Source organism: Peromyscus californicus, unplaced genomic scaffold (assembly GCF_007827085.1).
Source record: "Peromyscus californicus insignis strain IS unplaced genomic scaffold, ASM782708v3 Scaffold_9__1_contigs__length_137607984, whole genome shotgun sequence".
NCBI classification, from domain to species: Eukaryota; Metazoa; Chordata; class Mammalia; order Rodentia; family Cricetidae; genus Peromyscus; species Peromyscus californicus.
The window spans coordinates 45,338,166-45,362,431 of record NW_026294617.1 but is presented as its reverse complement, the minus strand read 5'-3'; the positions used below and the strand labels follow the sequence as shown (position 1 = coordinate 45,362,431).

Below are 24,266 nucleotides of genomic sequence, written 5' to 3'. Positions count from 1 at the left end.
ATTTAACATTTTTTATTAATTACATACCACATTAGATTTTATCTTGAAACAAACTGATTTTTTTTATCAAGCAGCTATGTTAACTGATAGCATAAGGTTATGAAAATAGTTTTCTTACTTTTCTAAAAGGACAAAGCTACATCAAATGATAGGGGATTTGTTTCTGTTTTGGGTACCAGGGATCCAGCCCAGGGCCTCCTGCCTGCTACACAAACACTACTACCCAGCTACATTCTTCACTCCTAGAATAGGTTATGGGTAAAAATATGAAGGGTAGGTTTGAAGTACTTGATGCTTTGAATTATACCACTTACACTATGTTTAGAAATGCTTTTGTCTTCTATGGTCTTGGCCTTCACCTTACAAACCCAAAGACAGGGTTCTTTAATTATACTTTGTGCCATGTTCTCTTAAAATATACAAATGCTGTTTTTACTCACAAATAATACTTTTAGATAATCAGTTATTTCATAATACCTCCCTTAGTACCCATGTAGTTATATCAGTGTTTACTGAAAGGATATCAAAATACACATTATAAGACTTTCTAAAAGGAACAATTATACCTATTTTTTAGACTAAATCACAAAATCTTGCAACATATTTCCTAACTGTTCACCACAGCAATGCTCCCTATCCCTGAACCTGTACAGATATTTTTCATGTCAAACCATGTCAGAGATAAAACTATCATTTTGGAAGTCTTATCAGAGAAAACCTAAGAAGGATGGCCTTGTAAGAAGGTCCTGAATCCTCCTTTTAAAGTCCTTTTTCTTGGTGCTTCATTGGCAGCTCTGGGTATCTTTTAAAGCAAGCTGAATTATACATGGAATCAATCTTATTTAATTTATAAACTTTAAAAAAATTATTATTTAGTGTGTATGCGGACATGCCACTACACAGGTGGAGGTCTCTGTGGATTTGGTTCTCTCCTTCATCCACCTGTCCAGGGGCTCCTGGGATTGAACTCTGGTCAGCAGGCTTCACCAAGGCAAGTGCCTGCAAAGTGTGAGACATCTCTCTATCTGCCTTAAGTAACATTATAGAAACATCTAGTAAGCAAGCTGATTCAGGAGACTCAGATGTGTCCAGTGCAGGTGAGAGCATGGTCATGGAGAGCAGTGCATTCCAGTGTATTTAACCTGATTTTTTAATCTTAAAGGAAGTATCTACGGTATTCCTGGAGGAATAAGGAAGCCTTCTCAAGATAACTTTTGATTTTCTCATATAACTTTCCAGCAGTGTACCAAGATTCTCTTGTTTCCCAGCTAAAGAGTATTGCAAGGTTACTTTTCTTCTAACTGAAATTATTGCAGATTGTTTCAAGTGTGCTGAGGGATCCATCTGTAACCAAGAAACTATTTGAAATGGATACTTCCTAGGAGAAGAAAATCAGTTTTCTTCAGCTGAGTGGCACTGGGTCTCTCTACACATGCTACGGAAGGCCCCATGCTCAAGAGTAGCTGATTAACACAAAACTCCACTTTTTTAAAATGTGTGCTTTTTGTTTTGTTTTGCTATTTTTCTTTTTGCTATCTTTCTTTTTGTTGTTATTTGTTTGTTTGTTTTGACTATTTTCTGAGAGAGAGAAAGAGAGAATGAAGTTTGGTAAATAGGAAGGTTGAGAAGATGCAGGAGGAGTTGGGAGAGTGGAACAAATATAATCAAATACAGCATATGAAAAAGAATAATGCCGATAAAAAAAAAAAACTAGGGGAGGGGCTGACAGACATAAACATGCTAGGCAAGGGATCTTCCACTAAGCTATATCTCCAGCCCTGAAATGTTTCTTAACAATGGGGAACAACGGGGAAGAATCTGGGCTCTATGAGAAGATATACAATCAAATGTTTGAATAAGATGACATACTACCATTTCTTGCTTAATGCTTTTCCAATTTTTGATTTAAGAATGTTTCTTACTAAAGTTATCTTATATGGGTATTTTATTTTTGAATGCATTATGATTTTCAATATTTAACAGCTAAGAGTTTTGAAAATATAACCCAAATTAGTATTCTTTGTAAATACATACTGGTACTTGAAGATTCCTTTAAAATAAAACCCAGGCTTTTAGAACTTCTAGTTTTAACAAACAAACAAAAATTCTTGTTCAAAAAGCTGTTATTTTTATTATTATAAACGGAGATTATTTTGATATGCAAAACAATTTGCAATAAAAGAGACAGCTTAAGTCATTTAATCATTTCAGATGCTTTCTGCATTATTTAAAAGTAAGTTGAGAGATTTTTAAAGAATTGTGTTTCATTAAGTCTTGCATGTCTTTACTATGCTACATAAATTCTCTTTTCTTATGATTAAAGGGAGGTTACAACGAAATGATTGCTTGATGTACATTCATTTGTAGCAATTACATGAGCATTTGAGTCTTCTATGGTTTGCGTTTGCTCATTTCTGTGAATGATGTTAGTTAGGTAAGGCTGTTTTGTGATGGCGTTCAACCTTACTTCTCGGTCTTCTTAATGTTGGAAAGTTTCTACTGTCCAGAAAATTGTTGTGAGAGAGATGGTGAGAGGAAGGGAAGGAAAGAGGGATGCAGGTAGAGGAAAAGAGAAAGAAACAGAATGGGCATCCATTCATATACAAACATGCTTTGTTTTAATATATACTGGAAGGATAACAAGAAGTCAATAAAATTGAGTAAGAGTGGGTAAAGAACAGGCTAGAGAGGAAGGGACTGACACATCTCTGAGAAGACCACTATAAGATTCTGATGTCTGGAAGCAAGTTCATATCATACAGAATCGAATTTATGATGAAACCAACAAGAACAAATAAAAGCATTTAAGCCAGATGCAAACAGATACAAATAAGTCCAACTATAGTTCAAATAAATAACATAAATATGCTCAGTGGGGTAAAAGTAAACACAAATACCGAATTCTCTTCAGCAGTTTTGTGTTTCAGGTATGCAGTAATTCTGAAACTACTGTTTTGCATATAATTCAGCACACAAATAGATACAATGATGTTAAGAATCAGAGTTCTCACTTTGACAAGGGAAAAACAAGTATGATATGTGAGATAACATCTGTGGCTTGGATTGGAATTCGGGGTGTTGTATGACTCATTTTTTTAAAAGAAAAAACTTGTTTGCGTGCATGTGTGTGCATTTGTGTGTGTGTTCATGTGTGCATATGCACAGACACATCTCATGCGTGATGATACGTTCTTGTCATCCCAGCATTCAGGAGAAGGATGCAGAAAGACCTTGAGTTCAAAGCTACATAAAGACCCCTCTCAAAAACAAAAAAGCCCTGACAACTAAATATTTATACAATAAAAGTGAATTTTTATATCTATCAAACTCTAATCTATCCACTTATGTAATATGAACTAAAGATTCCTAGGGATGAAGAAGTCATAAAGATGGTTCAGTGAGTAAAAGCACTTGCTGCGCAGCCTGGTCCCCTGAGCTCCACTCCCGAAAGCACATGCAGGGGGAGGGGAAGCACCTCTAAGAAAGCTTTCTGATCTCCTCATGGTTGCCACAGCACATACACTAAAGCACAGAGGCTGCCAGGAAGACAGCAAACATCATTTCAACTTTAAAAATCAAACTTACTATTTTCTGAGGAACACGGAAAATAAAATACAGAGAGGTTTATTAATTTATTTATTACATTGATTTATTTGGGAGTCTGATCTCTCCTTCCATAAAATGGGTTCCTGGGGTCTAGCTTGGGTCATAAGACTTATGGTACTGCATTTACCTACTGAACCAAACACAGGCCTAAAATTTTCAATTAAATAAAAATTAAAAAGGGAATTACCAAAGTTCACTTTGACATTATAATATCAAATATCTTTTGATATAAACTACCAATTGATATAGGAGCATGATGCTCCAATTAACATTTTATCCTGATTTTATGTCCTAAATTACTTATGTAACTATTAAGTGATAAATAGAAGCTTGGGAATACTTTTCAAAGACGAGAATCAAAATGTTATTTACTTATTTTCAACAATCATAATGTTATTTACTCATTTCCAACAACTCTTCTAATGAAGTTACATAGCTTTTTAAAAATTAGTCTTTTTTAGGAATATTTTGAAAGATCTAGGGTTTCTCGAGTTCCTTCGATTATTAAAAGGAAAACTTTCTAACTCTGAAATTGCTGTGAGTGAAAATGAAGCTGCCAGGTGAGGAGGGAGTAGCTAACATGCATTATACACACCCGTGAAATTATCAACAAGCAACAGTAATCTTAAAACATGAACTGCCTCTTGCTACTGTGTTCCTTTTGTGGAAGCAGAACAAAAGTACATTAATAGTTAACAAAGCTAGAGTATGATATATGAATGAAGCCTCTCAATTTTAAAAGTACTTAGACTGTATTTACAAAAGATCACTACCATTAATTATTCAACATTTGGATTTGACCAGAAACCAGAGCATGAGTTTATAAGGCTCTGTTTAAATGAACTACTTAATGCTATGATGAACACTTTATCCAGTCAACTCAGTGAATTGTTATAAAGGGGCCTTTCCAATGTTTTAAATCAGTAGACAGATTTTAATGCTAAATCAGTTTAAATTTCATTTGTTCTTTAAAAATGCTTGCTCAAAACAAAATTGTGCATCTCAATTATTTTATATACTAAAACCAAATATAGTTTAAACCAATGCATTATTCATAAAGAAAGACATTAGGAGAAACAAAGCTGTGCATTTCTTTCAAAGCTGTTAAATCACTGGAACATACACATTTATACAAGCAATATTTGATTGTGTTTTGTTCAAAACATGTGCTTGTTTGTGTCAGATCAAGATACACCAAAAATCTACAACAATTTTTGCTTCTAATTAAAGCAATCATCAATCCAAGGATTGTCATTCATTTTATTTCATCTCTACATCAAAAAAAAAAAAACTAATTTAAAAAAATTTAATTCCCTCGAAATGGTAAGATAAATGAAAAGGTGAGTTCCTTCACATAATACCAGTAGGCTGAGCCTTTGGGAACTGGTTGACTTTCACTACAAGGTATTCAAAACTCATCCAAAAGTGTTCATTTAGGATGCAGCTATCAAAGACGATGCAAATGTTCAAGAGGAACTTAGAGCTTACCAGATGTTCTAATCCAGCTTTGATGTTTCCAGATTCCCTAAAAAAAAAAAAAAAGAAGAAGAAGAAGAATAAAAGTTCTAAATAGCTACTAAACCCCTGTCTGCTCTAATTTATGTTTACCTAAAAATACTTTATAAAACCTTATAATTTTTCATTTATCTTTACTAAAGTTCATAATAACATTGTTTTAAGGGGAAAATATCCACCAACAGAGAATATTTTTTAAAATTAGTATTAGCATTAAAAGTTTTATTTGACTAACAGAAAAAAATGTTTAATTTTTCTGTCAGTGGAGAACAAAAAAAATGTCCAGTATATTCTTTACTATTCACACAATGTTTATTTACATCAGTTTTTTACAATTATGAAAATGTTCAACCTCAAAGTCTATCTACCACCTAGACACTACAACTGTACACTTCTGAATATACAGTTAAATAACAAAACACTGTCAAATAATTTTGAATGCTATTAATTACATTATAAATTAAGATCTATAATTATTATGTTGAGAAAATATCAAAAAATCAAATATGAGATACACAATATCTTGTTTTTGATTATAAAAAACTGCTTGTAGAACTAAAATTAAATATTTATATAAGTTGCAAAGACAATTTAGACATCTGATGAAGTATGGCAAATATGTGGATTTCTTTGAAGGTTTACTTTTTTAAGAAGTATTTTTTCGCCGGGCGGTGGTGGCGCACGCCTTTAATCCCAGCACTCGGGAGGCAGAGCCAGGCGGATCTCTGTGAGTTCGAGGCCAGCCTGGGCTACCAAGTGAGTCCCAGGAAAGGCGCAAAGCTACACAGAGAAACCCTGTCTCGAAAAACCAAAAAAAAAAAAAAAAAAAAAAAAGAAGGATTTTTTCTTTTATTTTTCAATTTTAATATAATTTCATCATTTTCTCCTTTCCTTTCTTTTGTCCAACCCTCTCATACAACCCTTCTTTGTCTCTTTGAAATTCATGACCTCTTTTTCATTGTTTTACATTCTTCTATGTATATATGTTTTGTTTACAGAACTAAATATAACCTGGTTGGTCATTATGTTCCTTGTGTGTTTTCAGAGCTGACCATTTGGTATGGAAATTCAACTGGAGTGCTCCTTCCTGGGGAAGACTATCTCTCCCACTGTCAGCATCCCTTACTTGCCTGTAGTTCTTTGTGCAGGGTTAGAGCCTCATGGTCTTTCTCTACACACTGTGGCATGACTGTCACTGTCTTTGCGCAGCTCATATTTAGGCATTCATGTTGGTGAGACTTTATGGGCAAAGCTTCTGACATTACTACAAGACATAATCTCACAGTAAACTCCTTGATCCTCTGGAGAATACTTACAGTATTCCCATCCTTTCTTCTGCAGTGTTCCCTGGGCCTTAGGTGTACACATAGTTTTGTAGGAGTAGCTATTGAATCTGGGCTCTACAACTCTGTGTGTTGATTGGTTGTGCTTTTCTGCAATGGTGTCTGTCAGTTGTAAAAAGAAGTTTCTTTGATGAAGAATGAGAACAGTGGTTTTCTGTGGGTGTAAGGACAAATATTTAGTGTAGCTGTGACATGCTGGTCGCTGTTAGGGTCCACAGGAATCACAGCTGAGTAGCACTCATGGTTGTTTCACTCCCTTGGATGCTTGCCTGATGCCTTCTGGTGCACAAGGAGGACACAATCAGTTGAGTTCCAGCTCAGGGGCCTCTGGCCCTATGTCTTAAGTGCATGGAGAAGGTTTATATTTAAAAATTTTTATGTATATGTGTGTGAGTGAGCCTGAATGACTGTATGTGTACCACATGCATGCAGTACCCCATGGAGACCAGAAGAGGCTGTCAGAATTCCCAGGCAATAGCGTTAAGGGTGTTTGTAAGCCACTTGAGTCCTCTACAATACCTAGTAAGTGCTCTTAACTGCTGAGTCAGCCCCTGGGTGGATTTTTTTTAAGATTCTATATCAGTTTATTAGTGACAAACGAACTTTGACTTTCCTACCCTGATCAAGCAATATTTTAGTTCAGCATAATTACAGGTCTTAGTAATTTTTTTAAGTATTTTATCTAGGTTGGAGAGATGGCTCAGAAGGTAGGAGTGTGTGTGTGCTGCTCTTGCAAAGGATCCTAGTTTGGTTGCCAGCACCTAAGCCAATGACCTCACAATTGCCTGTAACTCCAACTCCAGGGGATCCAATTTCCTCCTCTGAACTCCATGGGCACCTGAACTCACACGCACATACCCCACATATATACACATAATTAAAAATAAAATAAATCTAAATGTTGTATATGTGTGTTTCTGTGTGAGGGAATATACACACATGAGTGTAGGTGCCTCCATAGTATAAAAGAGGGCTTTGGTCCCCTCTAACTGGACTAATAGGCAGTTTAAATTCTGAGTTACACTAATAACTGTATAATGTCCTTGTGAAAACAAAGATTTCTTTGCACTCCAGTTCAATTAAACAAATAACAATAAAATTTGAACTAATTATACACAGAGTCTCTGCTCACCCCTTGCAGTAATTTATTCTCGCCTCTTCTTAGGGTTATGTTGGCATTAGAGATTAGAGGATGAGTTTCACTAACCCTTACATATCTACACTGAATGTATAGTTTTGCTAAGGGTGCTAGAAGCAGCAGAGACCTGTTAGAGACAAGCCCAGGCAGCAGAAGTGCTCATCTCCTCTTAGTATGTTCGTCTGGGCATTAGGAATGGAGGCTGGAAGCCATGAGTTAGTTTTCATGCAGCACAGCCCAAGGGATTAAAGTCAGGAAGATATGCAAAGATAGTAGAGTAAGACAGAGATAGGTACATTTTCTGGAACTTGCTTTGTAGGCAAGGCTGACCTCAAACTCACAGAGATCCACCTGCCTCTGTCACCTGACTTCTGGGATTAAAGGTATGTGATACCACACCTGGCCACATTATATGTGTTTTGGATAGCACATCAGACAGAAAACTAGCTATTATTATTGGCACATCTCTTCATTCACTACCAAACAAAAGCAAACATAATCTACCAGAGTCTTTGTCATCTGATACCCTTAATTATTATCACCCAAGTACATTTTTCTGTTTCACAGGTGGCACCTTATTTGAGACTAGCCTCTTTTATCAGCTTCTCACTGGATCTCAACGTCTCCTGCCTTGTTCAGTGTCAATGCAGCTTCCATAATAAAGTAAAATCTTTGTAAGGTGTACGTTTTCTTAACACATGTATCCTGCCAAAGCGACAGAACATGGAAAGTGACAGTAATAGCCAAAGTGGACAAACTATTAATCTAGTTTTCACTCTTAATGAGCTACGTGACCACACACACACACACACACACACACACACACACACACACACACACACACACACACACACACACTGCTATTTTCTTTCAGTCTCCTCAAATTCTCATATTATTAATAAACAATAAAATGAAAAACAAACTTTCAGTACTCCTAAACTATGTCTCAATGGAAGAAAATCACTCCCTTACCCACAATATAGAGAGTTCTTCCAAAAATGTTCCTGTAACACCCTCCCTGTACATGTCCCATTACAGAATTTATTACAAGTCATTACAAATGTTCATTTAGCTTCCCAATTAAAGCACTGTAAAGAAAGCTCCTGGAGGAAATGCATTAAATGAAAAGGAATTGATATTCCAGCACCTACTTCACAACATCTGAATCAGAGCATGTGACCAGTTATAAGCATCTGCCAGCTTCAGCTTAGGTCTCTGCACGGCCTTGCCCAGTTCCATCTGACCTTAGTTACTTTCTATTATGATGATAAACACCAGGATCAAAGCAAGTTGAGAAGAAAAGGGCTTATTACAGCATACAGTTCATAAGTCAGGGCAGGAACAGAAGGCAAGAACCTATTGTCAAGAACTGAAGCAGAGACCATAGAGGGGTGCTACTTAGAGGCTTGTCCCCATGCCCAGAACCACCTGCCCCTGGGGGTTTGGCACCACCCACAACGGCCCAGGCTCTCCTCCATCAATCACTAATGAAGAAAATACACCACAGGACTGCCCACAGCAATCTGGTGGGGGTCTTTTCTCAATTTGGGTTCCCTCTTCTCAAATAACTCTAGCTTGGGTCACGCTGACATAAACCTGCCAGCACACCCCCTATCACCATGCCACAAAAAGAGCAAGGGGTTTCCACCTGTAAGGGGTCATCTCGGATAGAAAGTAACATGAAGAGATGGGGGTGGGAAAGGGTCTGTGTATGTGTGGAGTGAGGGTGCTTTGCTTTGTTTCTAACCGTGTTTTCAAAGGAGATGGAAAGGCTTAAAGCTGGACTAGAACACTACAGTCTTACCACTTGAGCTCTCAAACTAACCTGGACTGAAATGCCAGGGAAGAAGATTCACCAATAACACTCAGGAAAAAGAAATTTCTGAAATGATTCACACAAGTCTAAAAGACAAAATAATTCAGAAAGGTTTCTAAAAAAGTATTTAAAAATGACCAGACAAATCTGAATGAAAGCTTTAAAGGCAAATGATTTTATATTCCCAGTCTCTTCCAAATTATATGTAAAGCAGCCCTCAAAACAACAAAGAAAAAGCAATGTGAGTTGTACTTATGTATTATTAAGATAATAAATATATTATCTTGGCTCTAGAAGCAGAATATCTAAATTCGAATTTAATCTCTATTACAAAATACCCACATAAGCTTAGTGATTACTCACCTGCACTGAAGCCACAAATACACACTTAAGAAAAATTCACTACACAATATAAAGATAACTAGGACTTGCCTAATGCATAAGTTGTTTTTAAAGAATATGCAATATAATACATACAAAAGTCCATTCCAAACTATAAGGTGCTATAGAAGTCATGTTGTGGCAGGTGGCATTTAGTACAAAAGATCTAAAAGTCATTACAGAAGTCTTAATGATTTTCTTTTTTAAATAGAGACACAAACTAAAAAAAAATTGATAAAGGGATCTTGCAACAAATGGTAGAAAACCTGTCCTCTTAGTGGTCTGTCTCTTGGGCTGTCCCTGTCATGACTTCATCAATATTTGTGCAACTCCTTTTGCCCTGTGCTGAAAGCAGACTTAATTCAATTATAGGTCTCAAAACTGATAAAATGGTCCTGAAGTGGAAAATGGGAAGAGATTATTGGCAAATGAATAAAGATTTGTATCGAACTAACACACAGGAGTACAGCAGGTCTTTCTTTCTTTCTTTCTTTTTTTTTTTTTTTTTAATCATTCCCTGTCTTAAATCTTCTGGGAACCATGAGTTTCCCTTCCCCTCATGCAGCACATCGATTTCTGAATTAGACTGCAATATTAAATAATTAATATACTTGCCATGATTGATGTTCTGCATTAGTTGAATATTAGGTTATCAATCAAAATCCACTTGGTTTAATGTAATAATATTGAAAAAGTGTCACGAGTTGTTCATCCAATTTGTAGTTGAGGCAGCACAGACCGTAATGACTGTAGAACAGGGCTCTAAAGCAGGAAAGGCAGGAGCTCCACACTGTGAGGCAGACGTGGTCAAACCGAGCCCGAGAAGAAACCATGTGCACCCACCTTATTGTCTTTCTCAATAGAAAATAGAAAAAGAGGCCACGACAAGCAAGAAAAACACAGTAATAACAGCAAAGGGCTATCTGACTTTTGTTGCAAAGAAATTTAATTACTTTGCTAAGAGAAACATGTTCAAAGTTCAGAAACTCCCTTGATACAGCCTGTTTCCCCTTAATAATTACCTAAACAAAAGCCTGTAGATTTTTTTTTATTTTTGTTGTTTTAAGATCTAGTCTTACAAGGAAGGGATCAATTCTCTCTCTCTCTCTCTCTCTCTCTCTCTCTCTCTCTCTCTCTCTCTCTCTCTCTCTCTGTTTTGAGTACAATAACAACCAAAGACGTCACCATTAAGACTTGTAGTGGTCTACAGGAGTGAGATTAAAAAACAATTAATGTGTATAGTTTAAAATACTCTTCCTTCTGATGATATTCTTTGATTCTCAATGTTTTATACTTATCAAAATATTAGGAAAAATAATTGATTCTCAAGTAAATATTTTTCTAATTACGTCCTATTATCCAATCCAAAATTTATTACTGATCTACTATAAAAGTAACATTTTAAAATAAATTTAAGTAAAAAGCCTACAGAAAAGGTAACTTTTGATATGTGGAAACTAAAAAAATTAAGTATAAATAAAACCTTTTCAAAGAACAAGCTAAAATTAGAATACTTCATTATAAAATACTAATAAAACATATTGCATATAACTAATAGCAACATTAACATATTTCATTGGCAAGTTCTTAATAAATAAAACATTAAAAAGATTTGTAATCAGTAAATTATTCCACACAAGATATGAAGATATGCATTCACTTGATAATTTTGAAAAATAAAGAAACTCAATAAAAATTTTACATTAGGCTTTTGTCATGCACTAATTATATTATTCAATTTTAAAAGGTCAATGCAGACCTTTCTATACATAGAAGAGCTAGGATTACAGTTTGTTTTGTTTTTTCTCTTTATAAAGCCAAAACTACATGAATTGGATTTTTCATGCATGATAGTAATCAAAGTTTATAAATGCCTACAAAAATACACAAATTTAAAAAACCCAGATTTTTAAACTGAAACAACAATTTATATATATCAGAGTCTATTATATACCCAATCTTATTAATGAAAACCATAGGTTTTCTAACTGAAACAATATATATATATATCAGATTCTATTATGTACCTAATCTTATTAATGAAAAATTTGAAACTACAAAAATCTAAGGAAAATCTAAGTTCAATTTTCAGCTCTACAACTTAAAAAATGTATTGTTTGTCAAGTTTTATCTCCACTCAGCTTCACACCTTAAATTCAAATCTCAGATTGAAAAGATAATCAGTATACAATAACGTACAAGTCACTGAGTAAATACTAGTGACAATATAACAAACTAACCATAGGTATAACACTTGCAGAGTGAGAAATATCTTTATATAAGTTTTAGTTCTTTTAATCATGTTGAAATCTATCTCTGCTTAATGTCAACAAATGAAAGTCATTCTTAGTTTTATACATGAAATAAATAGAAAGTTTGGTACATTGGCTAAAACCAGAAAGAATGCTATATAGACCCTGAAATAAGCACACTTTAATACCCTAATTTATTTGAAAGATGGTAAAGATAATGCATGTTGAAAAATAAGTAATCAAAAGCAAGTATCAGTCGCTCACTTTTCATTTTAATTCAATAAAGAATATCTAATATCAACATTAAGGTCCAAATTATTATTTCAAGAATTTTTAGTTTCCTTTTAATAAGTTAGCTTAGCATTCTTGGCACTTTTCTCTTGGTATGAGAATTTCTTGAAAGTTAGTGGCTGTATGTGTATATTCACATTACATTCAAAATGGTAGTTTTTAAGTATTTGTATTTTATGTGTACTTTTTGTCTGATCAATTATTATTTGCATTAAGCTATACCCTAGAATATATATATCATTTGCACAGTAAGTATGCTATGATTATTAAATTTTAAATACCATTCTCTTCCTAACATCTTAAAGCAAAACATTAGTGAGTATCCACAATGTCAAGTCAAGCTGAAATCAAACATGCTAAGCACCATGTTGTGATGACACCCAGTGGCTTACTCCAATGGGAGATCGAGCCTTTAGGTGGGCATGGATAATTAAGCTACTTAAAGGCCTCCAGGTAAACAGCTTCTGGTATTCACAAAGACCCATGTTAGAAGACAAGAGAGCCGATATTTCTTTTTTTTCTAAGACCCAATATTTCTTAAGTCATATTCTAGATTACATGCTCCATGGGAAAGTAAGCGAATTTGTCCTTTGATTTGTTCCAAAAGAAACCATTTTGAAAAGTTCTTCAAACCCAAGAGACTTGGAACACAAAGCACCTTGGATTGCCAAGGGGGGAAAAGCAGCACAGAAGGGTTGCTTACTGAGCACCCTCATGTTTTAAAGAGTTATAAGAATCACAACAAAAAAACAGCAGGGATATTGAGACATGGTGTCTACATCTTAGATACTTCAAACTGCATTGCCAAAACAAAGGTAATATGGAAAACCTTGAATGTTCATCCAGGTAGAAAAATATATGGTACATAAGCTACCTGATCTTCTAGTCGCTATAGACAGACACACATTTCTCATCCAAGTCATCTGTCTGTCCCCTGAGGCAATCTTTCTCAACATATTGTTCCAAGGAGTCATAGCTAGTCATCTGGAATTAGATGAGATGGCAACACCCCTCTCAGTCTATGTCCTTGACCTAACTTAAGAAAAGTTCAAAAAAGAAGAAACTGTCATATATATTAGAGTGTCTGGGAAAGGGTTCAAAGGGAAGGATGACGTTGGCTGGCTCCTGAAGGACTGATTATATTTAGGTAGACCAAGGAAGCAGAAAAGAGGACAGGCATGTGAGCTCAAAGCTTAGCATGACAAGAGGTGAAGCATGGAAAGTGATCTGCCCAGAGAGGATGCATTAAAGGTAATATAAACTCAACTCTTCAATTCAAAATAACTTAATTATGTAAATGTTCATGTTCATGATGTATGGTTCTATGGAGTGTCCACTGTGGAAAAAAAAAAAAGCCTAGAACCCATGTAGAAGTTAAAAGCTATTTTTCTTAACCAGTAAGTGTACCCTAGTGTGGGGCTGCAAACACAAGACTGTCCTAAAAGGCACAGATGTGCCATATGGGCCAGAAGTGACCATGCAAACAATAAATGCTCACTGCAGACAAACTCAAATCACATCTGGTTCTAATTAAGAATAAAATAAAAGGCACCTGAATATCACCAGCCAGTGATAATAGCTTCAGTATGTTATAGCTTTCCAAGACATTTTTATACAACACATAAATACAATTACTTTCCTTACAAATGAGATCATCAGACATAATTGTGTAGATTAAACATGTTATTACTTAATTATATACTGTAAACAGTTTAACTATCAAAAAATATCCCTACATATAACATTTTAAATGTTTCTATGCTATTCTGTTCACAGATTTACAGTATGCTAGCTTATTTCTTATTGTTGAACATTTGAGGTGATATAAATTCTTATTAACAGTAAAATTGTTTAAAAAATCATAGTTTTCACAAATAATTTACAAATTTTATGTAATTTTAATTTATTTTGAGGATCAGATATATGTAGTGGGTAGTCATTCCAGCTTTGACCTGGAAGTTTCAACCCCCACTGAGGCTTTGTTAAAGGTCACGCCTACAAGGCGGGGCTGAGAGAGGATGCTGAAGACCGAGTTTCAGATGCCAGGGCGCTCTTGGTTCCTGGAACCTGGACGCTGGAGGTAGACCGAGCAGAGGTTCTCCAGAGAACACCACCGGACTGCGCTACACCTTTCCCAGACCCTGCAACCTACTTATGCCTTCATTTGTAAGTTATCTACTAAATAAACCTCCCTTTTAACTACGTGGAGTGGCCTTAATAATTTCACCAATAGGTATAAGTAATTTCAGAAAGGAGTAAAACAATATCTATACTACTTAACCATAAAAACAGTATATTCATTTGTTATAGTTACACAACTATCATTTAAATCCAATTTCCACTTTCAAAAGGTCCACTATAGAGAATTATGTCCCAACAATGTCATAAAAGCACTATCTGCCAAAATGTATGACTTGTGTCAACAGTCTCCAAATAGTTACAAAGTAAAAACCTTTGTCTACACCTGCTAGAATTGAAAGAACATGCAATACTTGAATACATTTCAAAAATGTCAGCAATTCAAGGGTCATCAGTCAGCTCTTCAGTTACTAAAGGCTTGTGATGCTCTCTCCTTCCACTTGCAGTCCCCCCATTTAAGCAGAGTGGTAAACTTCAGGAGAGAACAGAACTCAAACTATCCTCTCAGCTTAGAATTCAAGTCTTGCTCATGTCAAATTAATTAGCATTTTTACATGTGTCTGTGCGTACAGTGTGAATATATGCTTGTATGCGTGTTCAATGTGTGTGGACACCCATCTGTGTGTGGATGCATGAGCATGTGCACATGAAGGCCTGAGAATGATGCTGTGTGTCTTTCTCAAATGCTCTCTGTCTTCTTGATTGAGTCAACCCACCCATATGGCTAGTCTGTCTTAAGAACCTTCCTGGAGGATGTCATCTCCACCCTCAGCATGCTGGTGACAGCTATGCCCAGCTGGAAGATGAGGATCCAAACTCCAGTCCTCAAGCTTGCATAGGCAGAAAGCACTTTACCTATGGAGCCATTGCTCTAGTCCTAATTGCTGGTTTTTGTTTCGCTTTGTTCTAAGTCTTTGCATTCCTTGGCTTTAGTCAAACTACATGTCTAACTGAACTGATTTTCTTAGAGATTCAGCTTCTGAGGAAACACAACATATTTGTCAAGCACATAATTAATTGAAACTTTAAAGGTCTATCATAAAATTATAGTTAATGCTATTTATAGGTGAAATAAATGAAGCTTAGAGAGATTAAACAGGTCATACATTATACATTTCAGAGAGAAAAAGGAAGATTTGGATTTAGGCTGCCTGAATTGTAATGAAGGTAAACTTTATTACTGTCAATCTTGAAAAACAATAACATCAATAATGAAATAAATTTTGCAGTATTCTTCTGCTCTGTAATTGGCACTAAGATTGCAGAGAAGGTTTTAAGCATGTATGGGTGTAAGCAAAAAGAAAAATCCTCATTAATAGTCTCACATGTTGATGTGCTGAGTCTGGTCATTTACAATTTACATTTCTACCAATATTCACAAGAGAAAAATCACAAGAGATTGCTAACATATATAAACAAATAGTACAGTGCACAGAAAATGTCTGCAGAAATCAACTGGGTGTCATTTTGCACATAACAATGAAGAAATGATGGTTCTGCTGCAATGCAAAGGTTCAAGGACTCAGGTCTCTCACACACTGCTGCTAGAGCAGAAATAACATTTTCTAGATGGTAATTGGGAAAATACAACAAAATTCTTTTTTATTTAAATTTATAATTTATTTATACAGATCAGGAAACATTTCTACTTATATTTTTCATATTTTAAAAAATTCTTAACAATCCTTAAAACCTTTGACCTGACAACGTTCTACTTCTCTAAGTTTAGTTCAATGATAGAGTCATAAGATGTTAATAACCTTGTTGTATTTAATTTTCCAAAATGAAAACAAACCAAATGCCCAGTGCTGGGAAGTAAAATATTAATATCAATAAAACAGACTCATACAACCATTAAAATGATGATGTAATTGTGTATTTTCACAAAACTGTTCTTGTGGTATATTAATTTTAAAGTATATTTCAGAATGATAGAATACCTACACTTGTAAAATAAAGTTATATGCATTCACATGTACAATAGGGTTCATCTGTGTTATATAAGTAGATACAAACTAAAATGAAAACACTACTGATGAATACCCTCTACAATTATTCTAACCCTTTCTTTTCATTGTTGTGTAAAATGTTTGCAATGAGAATATATTACTGTTGATCCAAATTAAAGATAATTTACAAAAATAATCTCAGAAAATTATAGAATAATATACTATCTTTATTACATGAGCAATAAATTTGAGGCTTAGAGTAAGAGAGTAGATTTATAAAATAGGAGAGTTTGTTCTATTTAATCCAAAGCTAGAACTCCATTTGTAAAAGAATTGTAGTGTGGCATGTTAACTAAAATGAGGCTGAGTTTACACTGAACCCACATTTTTCCTGTTCTTCACATCACCACTAAACAATCTCATAAATTATTTATGAGCACACCTATTACCTTCAGTATTTAAAGACCCTATTCACATTTCTGTTCAGTTTTATAGCAGCTACACTGTCTAGTACAAATGTAATCTTCCTAAATTTGCTTTGTGATTATATAGGCACAAATGAATTACATTTCATTAGAGGATAGGAACTGAAGTAGAGATAATGTAGTCACAGCCACAATACAAGAGACTAGCAGAAAAGATGGACTCCTCCATAGTTGGCCTGGAAAGGTTACAGTACCTCCCCCTCACCTGCCATTTGTATTAGATTTGGTTTCTAACACTTTACACTCAAATTCCTCCAACACTGGCCTCCTTAATCCATGCCATCACACTTGAAGATCATGTCACTGCCTTCGCTGTAACCTGCTATATTTAGCTAATAATTTTCTAATATTACACAATGGACCTATTTTCAAACCAGTTCATTTTCCTCCCAAAATTTTGTCATGAATATGGCTACTCAAAACAGTCTTCTCTTCCCCTATCCATCATTAACTTACCATATTTATTGTCTATGAACCCAATAAATTCCTACTTCTGCTACATGCAAGACAGTTTCTCATAGCTGTAAGCTTGCATTCCCTTTTTGACATTTCATAGTTACATACCATCACAGTGTATCCTCTTCATGTGATTTTCCTCACTACAGGAAGAGGGAAATCCAAGACTCTGAGACAGAACTCTGAGAGACAGTTGTCCTTATTCACGCAAAGTGCCATGGTTCCTGTATATCACGCTCACAATATGAGTTGAAACACTATGCCACTTATGCTCTCACTACCAAGAGACTCCTTTGAAATGATAGGTTCATCAAGTCTGTCTATCCCAAGATCAACTGATGGAAAACTCCCCACAGTCTAACACTTCAAAGTCCCAATCTTAAGAGACTTCTATGTGTATATCCCTCAATTTACTTGTTCAGGCAAGCTTTCTGTTTTACTACCATATGGATACTTTTATTGTTTTAACTATTGACACATTATTAATTTTGCAAATTGATGGAAAATACTATGTATGATGTTTCCACACATGCACATTACATCATGTATTCACCCACATTAAGCATTAGATAAGCACAGAGCCTTATGATGGCAATGTTAACTGAATTTTAACATTCACAATCTATACATTAAAAATAAAAAATCTTAGAATTTGAGATATAAAGGTTAACTCAATCAATTATATTTATCTATCACTAACATTATTATTCACCATTCACTGAATCAAAATGGAAAGATCATTGGAAGATACTCACAACTTAAGCAAAAGAATGATAACAAGATTGGCAAGTTGTATCATTTAGCTTCTGTAGGCCAAATGTAGTGAATTCTTTTCATGAAACTTTTTACTAAAAATTTTTTAGCTATATATAGAAGGTTATGGCAAAGACAGTGACATGATCTTCAGGTGTGATTTATAGACAGCCATATTCACTAATCAACAACTCTTAAGAGTAATAAAATGTTTGTTGTAGGGAAAGAAAATAATTTTTCTTCAACTTTCATAGATTCTTTTGGAAATGGACCCTTAATAGAAAGATAGGTTAAAAAAAGAAAACTGTAAGTTTATTAGCATGTATATTTTATACACACACAGGATATATTCAAAGAGATGACTATAAACTCCCACTTACATAACATTTTCTAAAAAGCACGGGCAAAGTTTTAAAGAAAAGGCAGAGTGAGAGACGAGAGTACACACACTCTTTAACTTCTCGTGGGTTACTTTCAATAGATCCATCATAATTATCTTCAATTAGTTTATTTAATATGCCTCACCAGTCAAACATTCCAGCTCAGCAAAAAGTATGGTGTAGCATATGGATTTGGCTGCCTGGACATGCTGCCACTGTCTGGCATCATGACATAGTGTAGCCCAGAAAAAGAGCAAAATTAAAAACACTGTTTCAATTGAAAGTGTGATTCTTTTTCTTACTACTCCAAAGTAAAAACTACCTAACTAACCAAATAAATAAATGAAAATGAATCATTAGCTGAACCACTGATAAATCAAGACTACTTTCCATTGCCTGTAGTTGGGTTTGAAAGATCACAGAATTTTGGCCTGGGTCCAGATTCCTTAGGTAACATACAAGTTGTTTCTTATTTTCTTAGTCAAGCTTTTGGGAAGAGAAAAATAAATGCACATTTATGCATTCTTACCTTCTACCACATATGAAAGTAAATTACCTTTGAAAAAGTGATCAGTGGCATCTCTATATAACCAAATTCAATAAAATTAGTATTTTACACCCAAATCTCTGTGCTTCTCATAAGAATTGCTGTACTAGCCAATGCTCCTTTCAAAGCCTCTCCTTATCTTCTTTGTAAAATTAAAAAAAAAAAGACTTGCTCATTGTCCTTTGTAGCTTCACGCTTCTCTATGTAACTACTGAAAATCACAGCGTTTGTTTTTCTCCTGCTGTTCTTTATCCTGGTCTATGATACCCAGTGACAAAAACACATGTCACTCATATATTCAAGATGTTAATACATTTCTTCATTTGCCTATCTGATATCCTTCTTTGTAGGTTTCAAAACACAAAAACAAAAAAGATTTAATGGGTCTAAAACTGGTTTCTTGAGTTCCTTCTTGAAAACCAATTCTTTCTAACATTTTCTATTTCGGAAACAGCTCACATCATTCCCATCATGCTGAAGCCCATAGCCCAGGGAACAACTACTTCCTTTCTTCTCTTCCTCTCCCTGAAGATACAGCCTGTCACTAAGTCCTGCTGACCATGGCTTTTAAGTAGCCATAGAAACTATCTCTATTATGTCAACTACTAGTACACTACTCCAGGAGTCATAACTCCTTGCCTAGGCTTTAATTCTCTTGTAATTATTTTCGTCAAATTTTACCTTTGTTTTGCTAACCATCTACCCAAACAGCAAATTGTAATCTCATTTAAAATGACTGTATTATTATCCTGTTCAAATATTTTCCATGTATCCCCACTGAAGCCATTATAATTTGGCATCCTATAGAAATTATTTGTCCAATAATTGTACTGTTAGTCACTACCCTGGGGCCAGATTTTGTGTTAAATATCATCAACATAAAGTATAAAAAGTGGTGTATGTTCTATGGAGCTTATAGGCAGGAATTAAATTGGCACACAAATGCTATATTAGAAACTAATCACTGGGTACTAGTGAATTAAGTAGCTAATATGTGAATAACATTTAATAACATAAAATACTACAGACACCTATGAGATAAAATAATGGAAATACAGACTCTAGTCCCAGTCAAGGACTCCTTGCTTCACTGTCTTCCACTCTAACACTCTTCTTTAGGACTCCATGGTTTTTGTGTGCTTTTGGTTTTGCTTTAGTTTGCTATTTTTCATCTTTTGGGTTTTTGTTTGCTTTGATTTTTGTTGTTAAGAGAGATACAACATGAAGTTGGGTGGGTAGGGAGTTAAGAAGGATCTGGGGGAATTAGAGGAGGAGAAATAATATGATCAAAATATAATTTATGAAATGTTAAAAAAGCAATAAATACAAAGAAAACCAGTAACTGTCACAAAGCACAATTAAAAGACTTACAGTACCTTGAACTTCAAATCCATAACCAAGTTATGTAATTTATAACTAAAAAGTAAAATGCAAATATATTAAGCACACACACACACACACACACACACACACACACACACACACACACACACCTTGTTCGTTTTATCTTTAGTTTCTATTATCAATGGTTTCAGCATCCAAAGGTTCCAAATGGCAAATTTAACCAACCAGAGACAGGAACTATTTGAAAACAATAACTGCATCCACATTAAAGATGTGCAAATCTCTTCCTTGTAATTATTCCTTAAAATACAATAGACTAACTATTTAAACACCAACTACATTGTATTAGGTATTTCAAGTATTCTGGGATGACTGAAAGGATATGGGAAGATACACATCTATTTTATGCAGCCATTATATCAAACTACTTTACATTATGGACTTGAGCATCCTCGATTATGGTATACTAGAACCAATCTCCAGCAGATACACAAGGACAACATGTTTATCCCTCACCCTCCTCCCTCCCTTTGGTCTTTTGGGATTGAAAACGATGCATTACTTAGAGGGGGAGATTAGGGGTATGTTGCTACCTTGGACACTTACTATTAATTGAAAAAGTCATTCTTTGACTACATTAAACCACCAATAATGTTTTTGGATTAGTCCAAGTGGTTCCACATTAAAAATAATTAAGAATACACTAATATCACCATGTACATTTGAGGTGATTTCAGGATACACAGAGGTACATTTTATTGGTGGCGCTGGACAGAAGCTCAGTGGTAACACCACTTACCCTGGGCTCATTCTCCAGCACCCTAAAAGGATAAAGAGATAAAAGAATGGAGAATTGCTTTCTTAAAACAAAAACCACAAAACTGTTTCTTTTTTAAATCGGAGTTTTCACAATCTAGTATTTCTGGTCACTAAGGTTGTAATCTTTGTATCATACACAGTAAGGACTTTACTAGTACATAGGAACACTGTTTCCAGTGTTGCAACTTCTGTTCAGAAACACAGCAGACACACACACACACACACACAGACACACACACACACACACACACACACACACACTCTGGTGAAGAGGGGAGAAAGAAGAATGATGAAACCAATGTGGGCAAGCTGATGAATCTGGATAGGTGTACAAGAGAGTTTCTTGTCTGGCTCTTGAAATATTTCTACATGTTTCAACTTAAATCAAAATAATTGCCCAAAAAACAATATTTCTATAAAAGTTAGCCAAAAGTTTCAATTTCTATTAATTGTAATTTTCCTTTATGCCACAAATGTTCTAGTCCTTGAAAAACATCTTTCTTTTCACTCAATTGCTACAGTACTTAAACTTACTAAATTTAACTCTAGCAAACAGCTATCTTCAACAAATTTTTGAAAAATATAAAATTAGTAACTTCTACCAAAAGAATAAACTCCAAGAGAAAAGATGCAAATAAAACAACTATCGTAATCTTTTGTTTTTTATTTGCAAGTATAAAACTGAAGAAAAACAAAAGCCTGGAACATAGCATCTGTCATATCAGAATATAAAAAGATGATCCTGGCACAAAATGAAAAAGCTCTAATTCATTTGCAAATCAAGCCTGCCGGTTCCATTGCAAGCTGGCGGTAACTGTCAAGAGTTAACAAGATAATCACTTTCAATCCTGCCTTCAATGGTACATTACACTGTTATTCCATTCAATAAGGCCGTTCTTTGGGGCACTAGATGAATGGTTTTCATTTCTAACTCACACAAAAAGTTGTGGGGGGAAAAAAATCCATGGGGCTTAAGGAAGAAATCCCTTTATGGGCATTTATCTGCCGGTACTTGCTTTTAGGCAAAAATGAGATATTTTGAAACATCAGTGTCCATTCACTTCCTCTATTCCTTTAGGTCCTTAATCCGTTAAAAATATGGCATATGAGAAAAGTGTAAAATGAGTTTCATTTTTTAAATTATCAATGTGCACAAAACAAAAATTCCCTATTAAAATGATGACATGCAAATGCAACACTATTCCATCCAAAGACTGAGATGAAGCAATCTCTTCCAATCCTATAATAACTCAGATGACTATTGTACATTGCTAACTTACACACTGAGTAAAGTGTGACTGCTCAATATTTATATTTACTTCCTGTGATATTTACAGTATTTACCACACTCCTTTAAAAGGATAATCACACACACACACACACACACACACACACACACACACACACACACACACACACACACGCCTTTCCAGATCATTACCAGCTCAATGAAAATAAATTGTAGCTAAGTGATTATTTAAAATTTTTTTTTAAACAAAAAGTATTGTTAAACTGTTGGTATTTCATGGTTTAACTTATTTTCACAAGCAAATGTAGTTATAATAACTGTATATTGTTTTGTGAAAATATTAAAAATATGAATAAAATAATAAAAAGTTTAAAGATTTAAACATTTATTATAAATACACAAGTAGCTTCTCTACAAACTACTCTTCAGAATACAAAAAAAATGAAAAACTTAAAATCTCTCCCTGACTGCTCCTATGTTGACCTAAATCAACAAAATTCACAATGTCAAAGCATAAAATTACGGGCACCATCTGTCTAAGAATTACCACCTATTCCTGAGATCTATTTAGCAATAGCACCAAATTTTCTTTATCCGCACCCTCAACTCAGAAAATAACATTGCCATATATTTCCACTATAATACAACCTCTGATCAATACTCCTTCCATTTCATTGATATTTATGGAAAACTATAATTAATATATAACCAGCAATATATTCATTTTGGATATTTTTCTTTTCTTTTTTGACATCTTTCATCTTTATGTGAAATAAAAACAGATTTTTTAAAACTCATATTTCAAGGTATTAAAAAATGTGTAAAATCCTCAATTATTTTATAGTGTAACAAGGGATTTAAGAAACCACAGTCCCGAATACTTATGGCTAAAAAGACTATGAAAATTTTAAAACCAGATGACAATGATTTCAACAATATACAAAATAACCCTTTTAATAAAGGAAGTTTCCTAATTAGACAGCTTTCTGTAGTAAGTTCTTATAATTTTCCAAGTAATCTTTCATTAGTCATTTATCTTCAAAAAGGTAAAAACAATTCTTATCCTTAAAACAACAAAAAGATGCAGTAAAATGAGTAAGAAAATGGTTTACAAAGTCTCACAGTATTATATAGATTGATTATTAATATTTATATTTTCAGTTAATATCTGTCTAAAATATGTCCTTGTGAACAAATTACAGTAAGTATGTATATTTAATAAAGCCCTTATAAAATTTAGGCTCTATTTGAAAACCAATAGATTTGAAGCATAAATAAATATCTATGTTTAATCTACTAAATTAAGAAAGGATTATATGATATGATGTTATAAACTCACAGTAGTAATTAGTTAAATCTCATTACACCAAATGTTACACTTACAGTAACAAGTTAAACATAGCATGCAAGTAGCCAGTGGTATAGTATGCACAATAAATTATGACTGAAACACATGATTACTATGTGTAATTTAAAACCAATTGAGAACACTAGAAACTCCCAAAGAACTTTGCAGACACAAAGCTACCTGCAGACCACAATTCTTAGTGATTACCACGGTGAGTTAGTTGCCACACTGGGCAAGGATACTAGGGTCACCTATCATTGGGGTGCCTATGCTTTCGTTTGGTTTCGTGACCATCATTAACTCAGGAGCTAGAAATGTCTCATCACTAGCTTCAAGCTGTCCAGCTGCAGCCTCATTCCTCATTAGATCCCTGGGGTTAGCTTTAAACAAGCAAGGCACAAAGGAGGCAAGGAGTAGAAGCTTTACCTAACATCACCAACTGTAACAGCAATGGA

General features: G+C 34.5%; 1 protein-coding gene across 1 annotated transcript in view; it reads right to left on the bottom strand.

Annotated features, from left to right (window-relative positions):
• The window catches only part of Rsrc1 (arginine and serine rich coiled-coil 1), a 328,277-nt gene that overhangs the window by 166,387 nt on the left and 137,624 nt on the right, over nucleotides 1-24,266 (bottom strand). Inside the window, exon 5 of the mRNA XM_052731019.1 lies at nucleotides 5,095-5,131. Coding sequence (XP_052586979.1) covers nucleotides 5,095-5,131 — 37 coding nt within the window. The remainder of the gene's footprint in view (nucleotides 1-5,094; nucleotides 5,132-24,266) is intronic.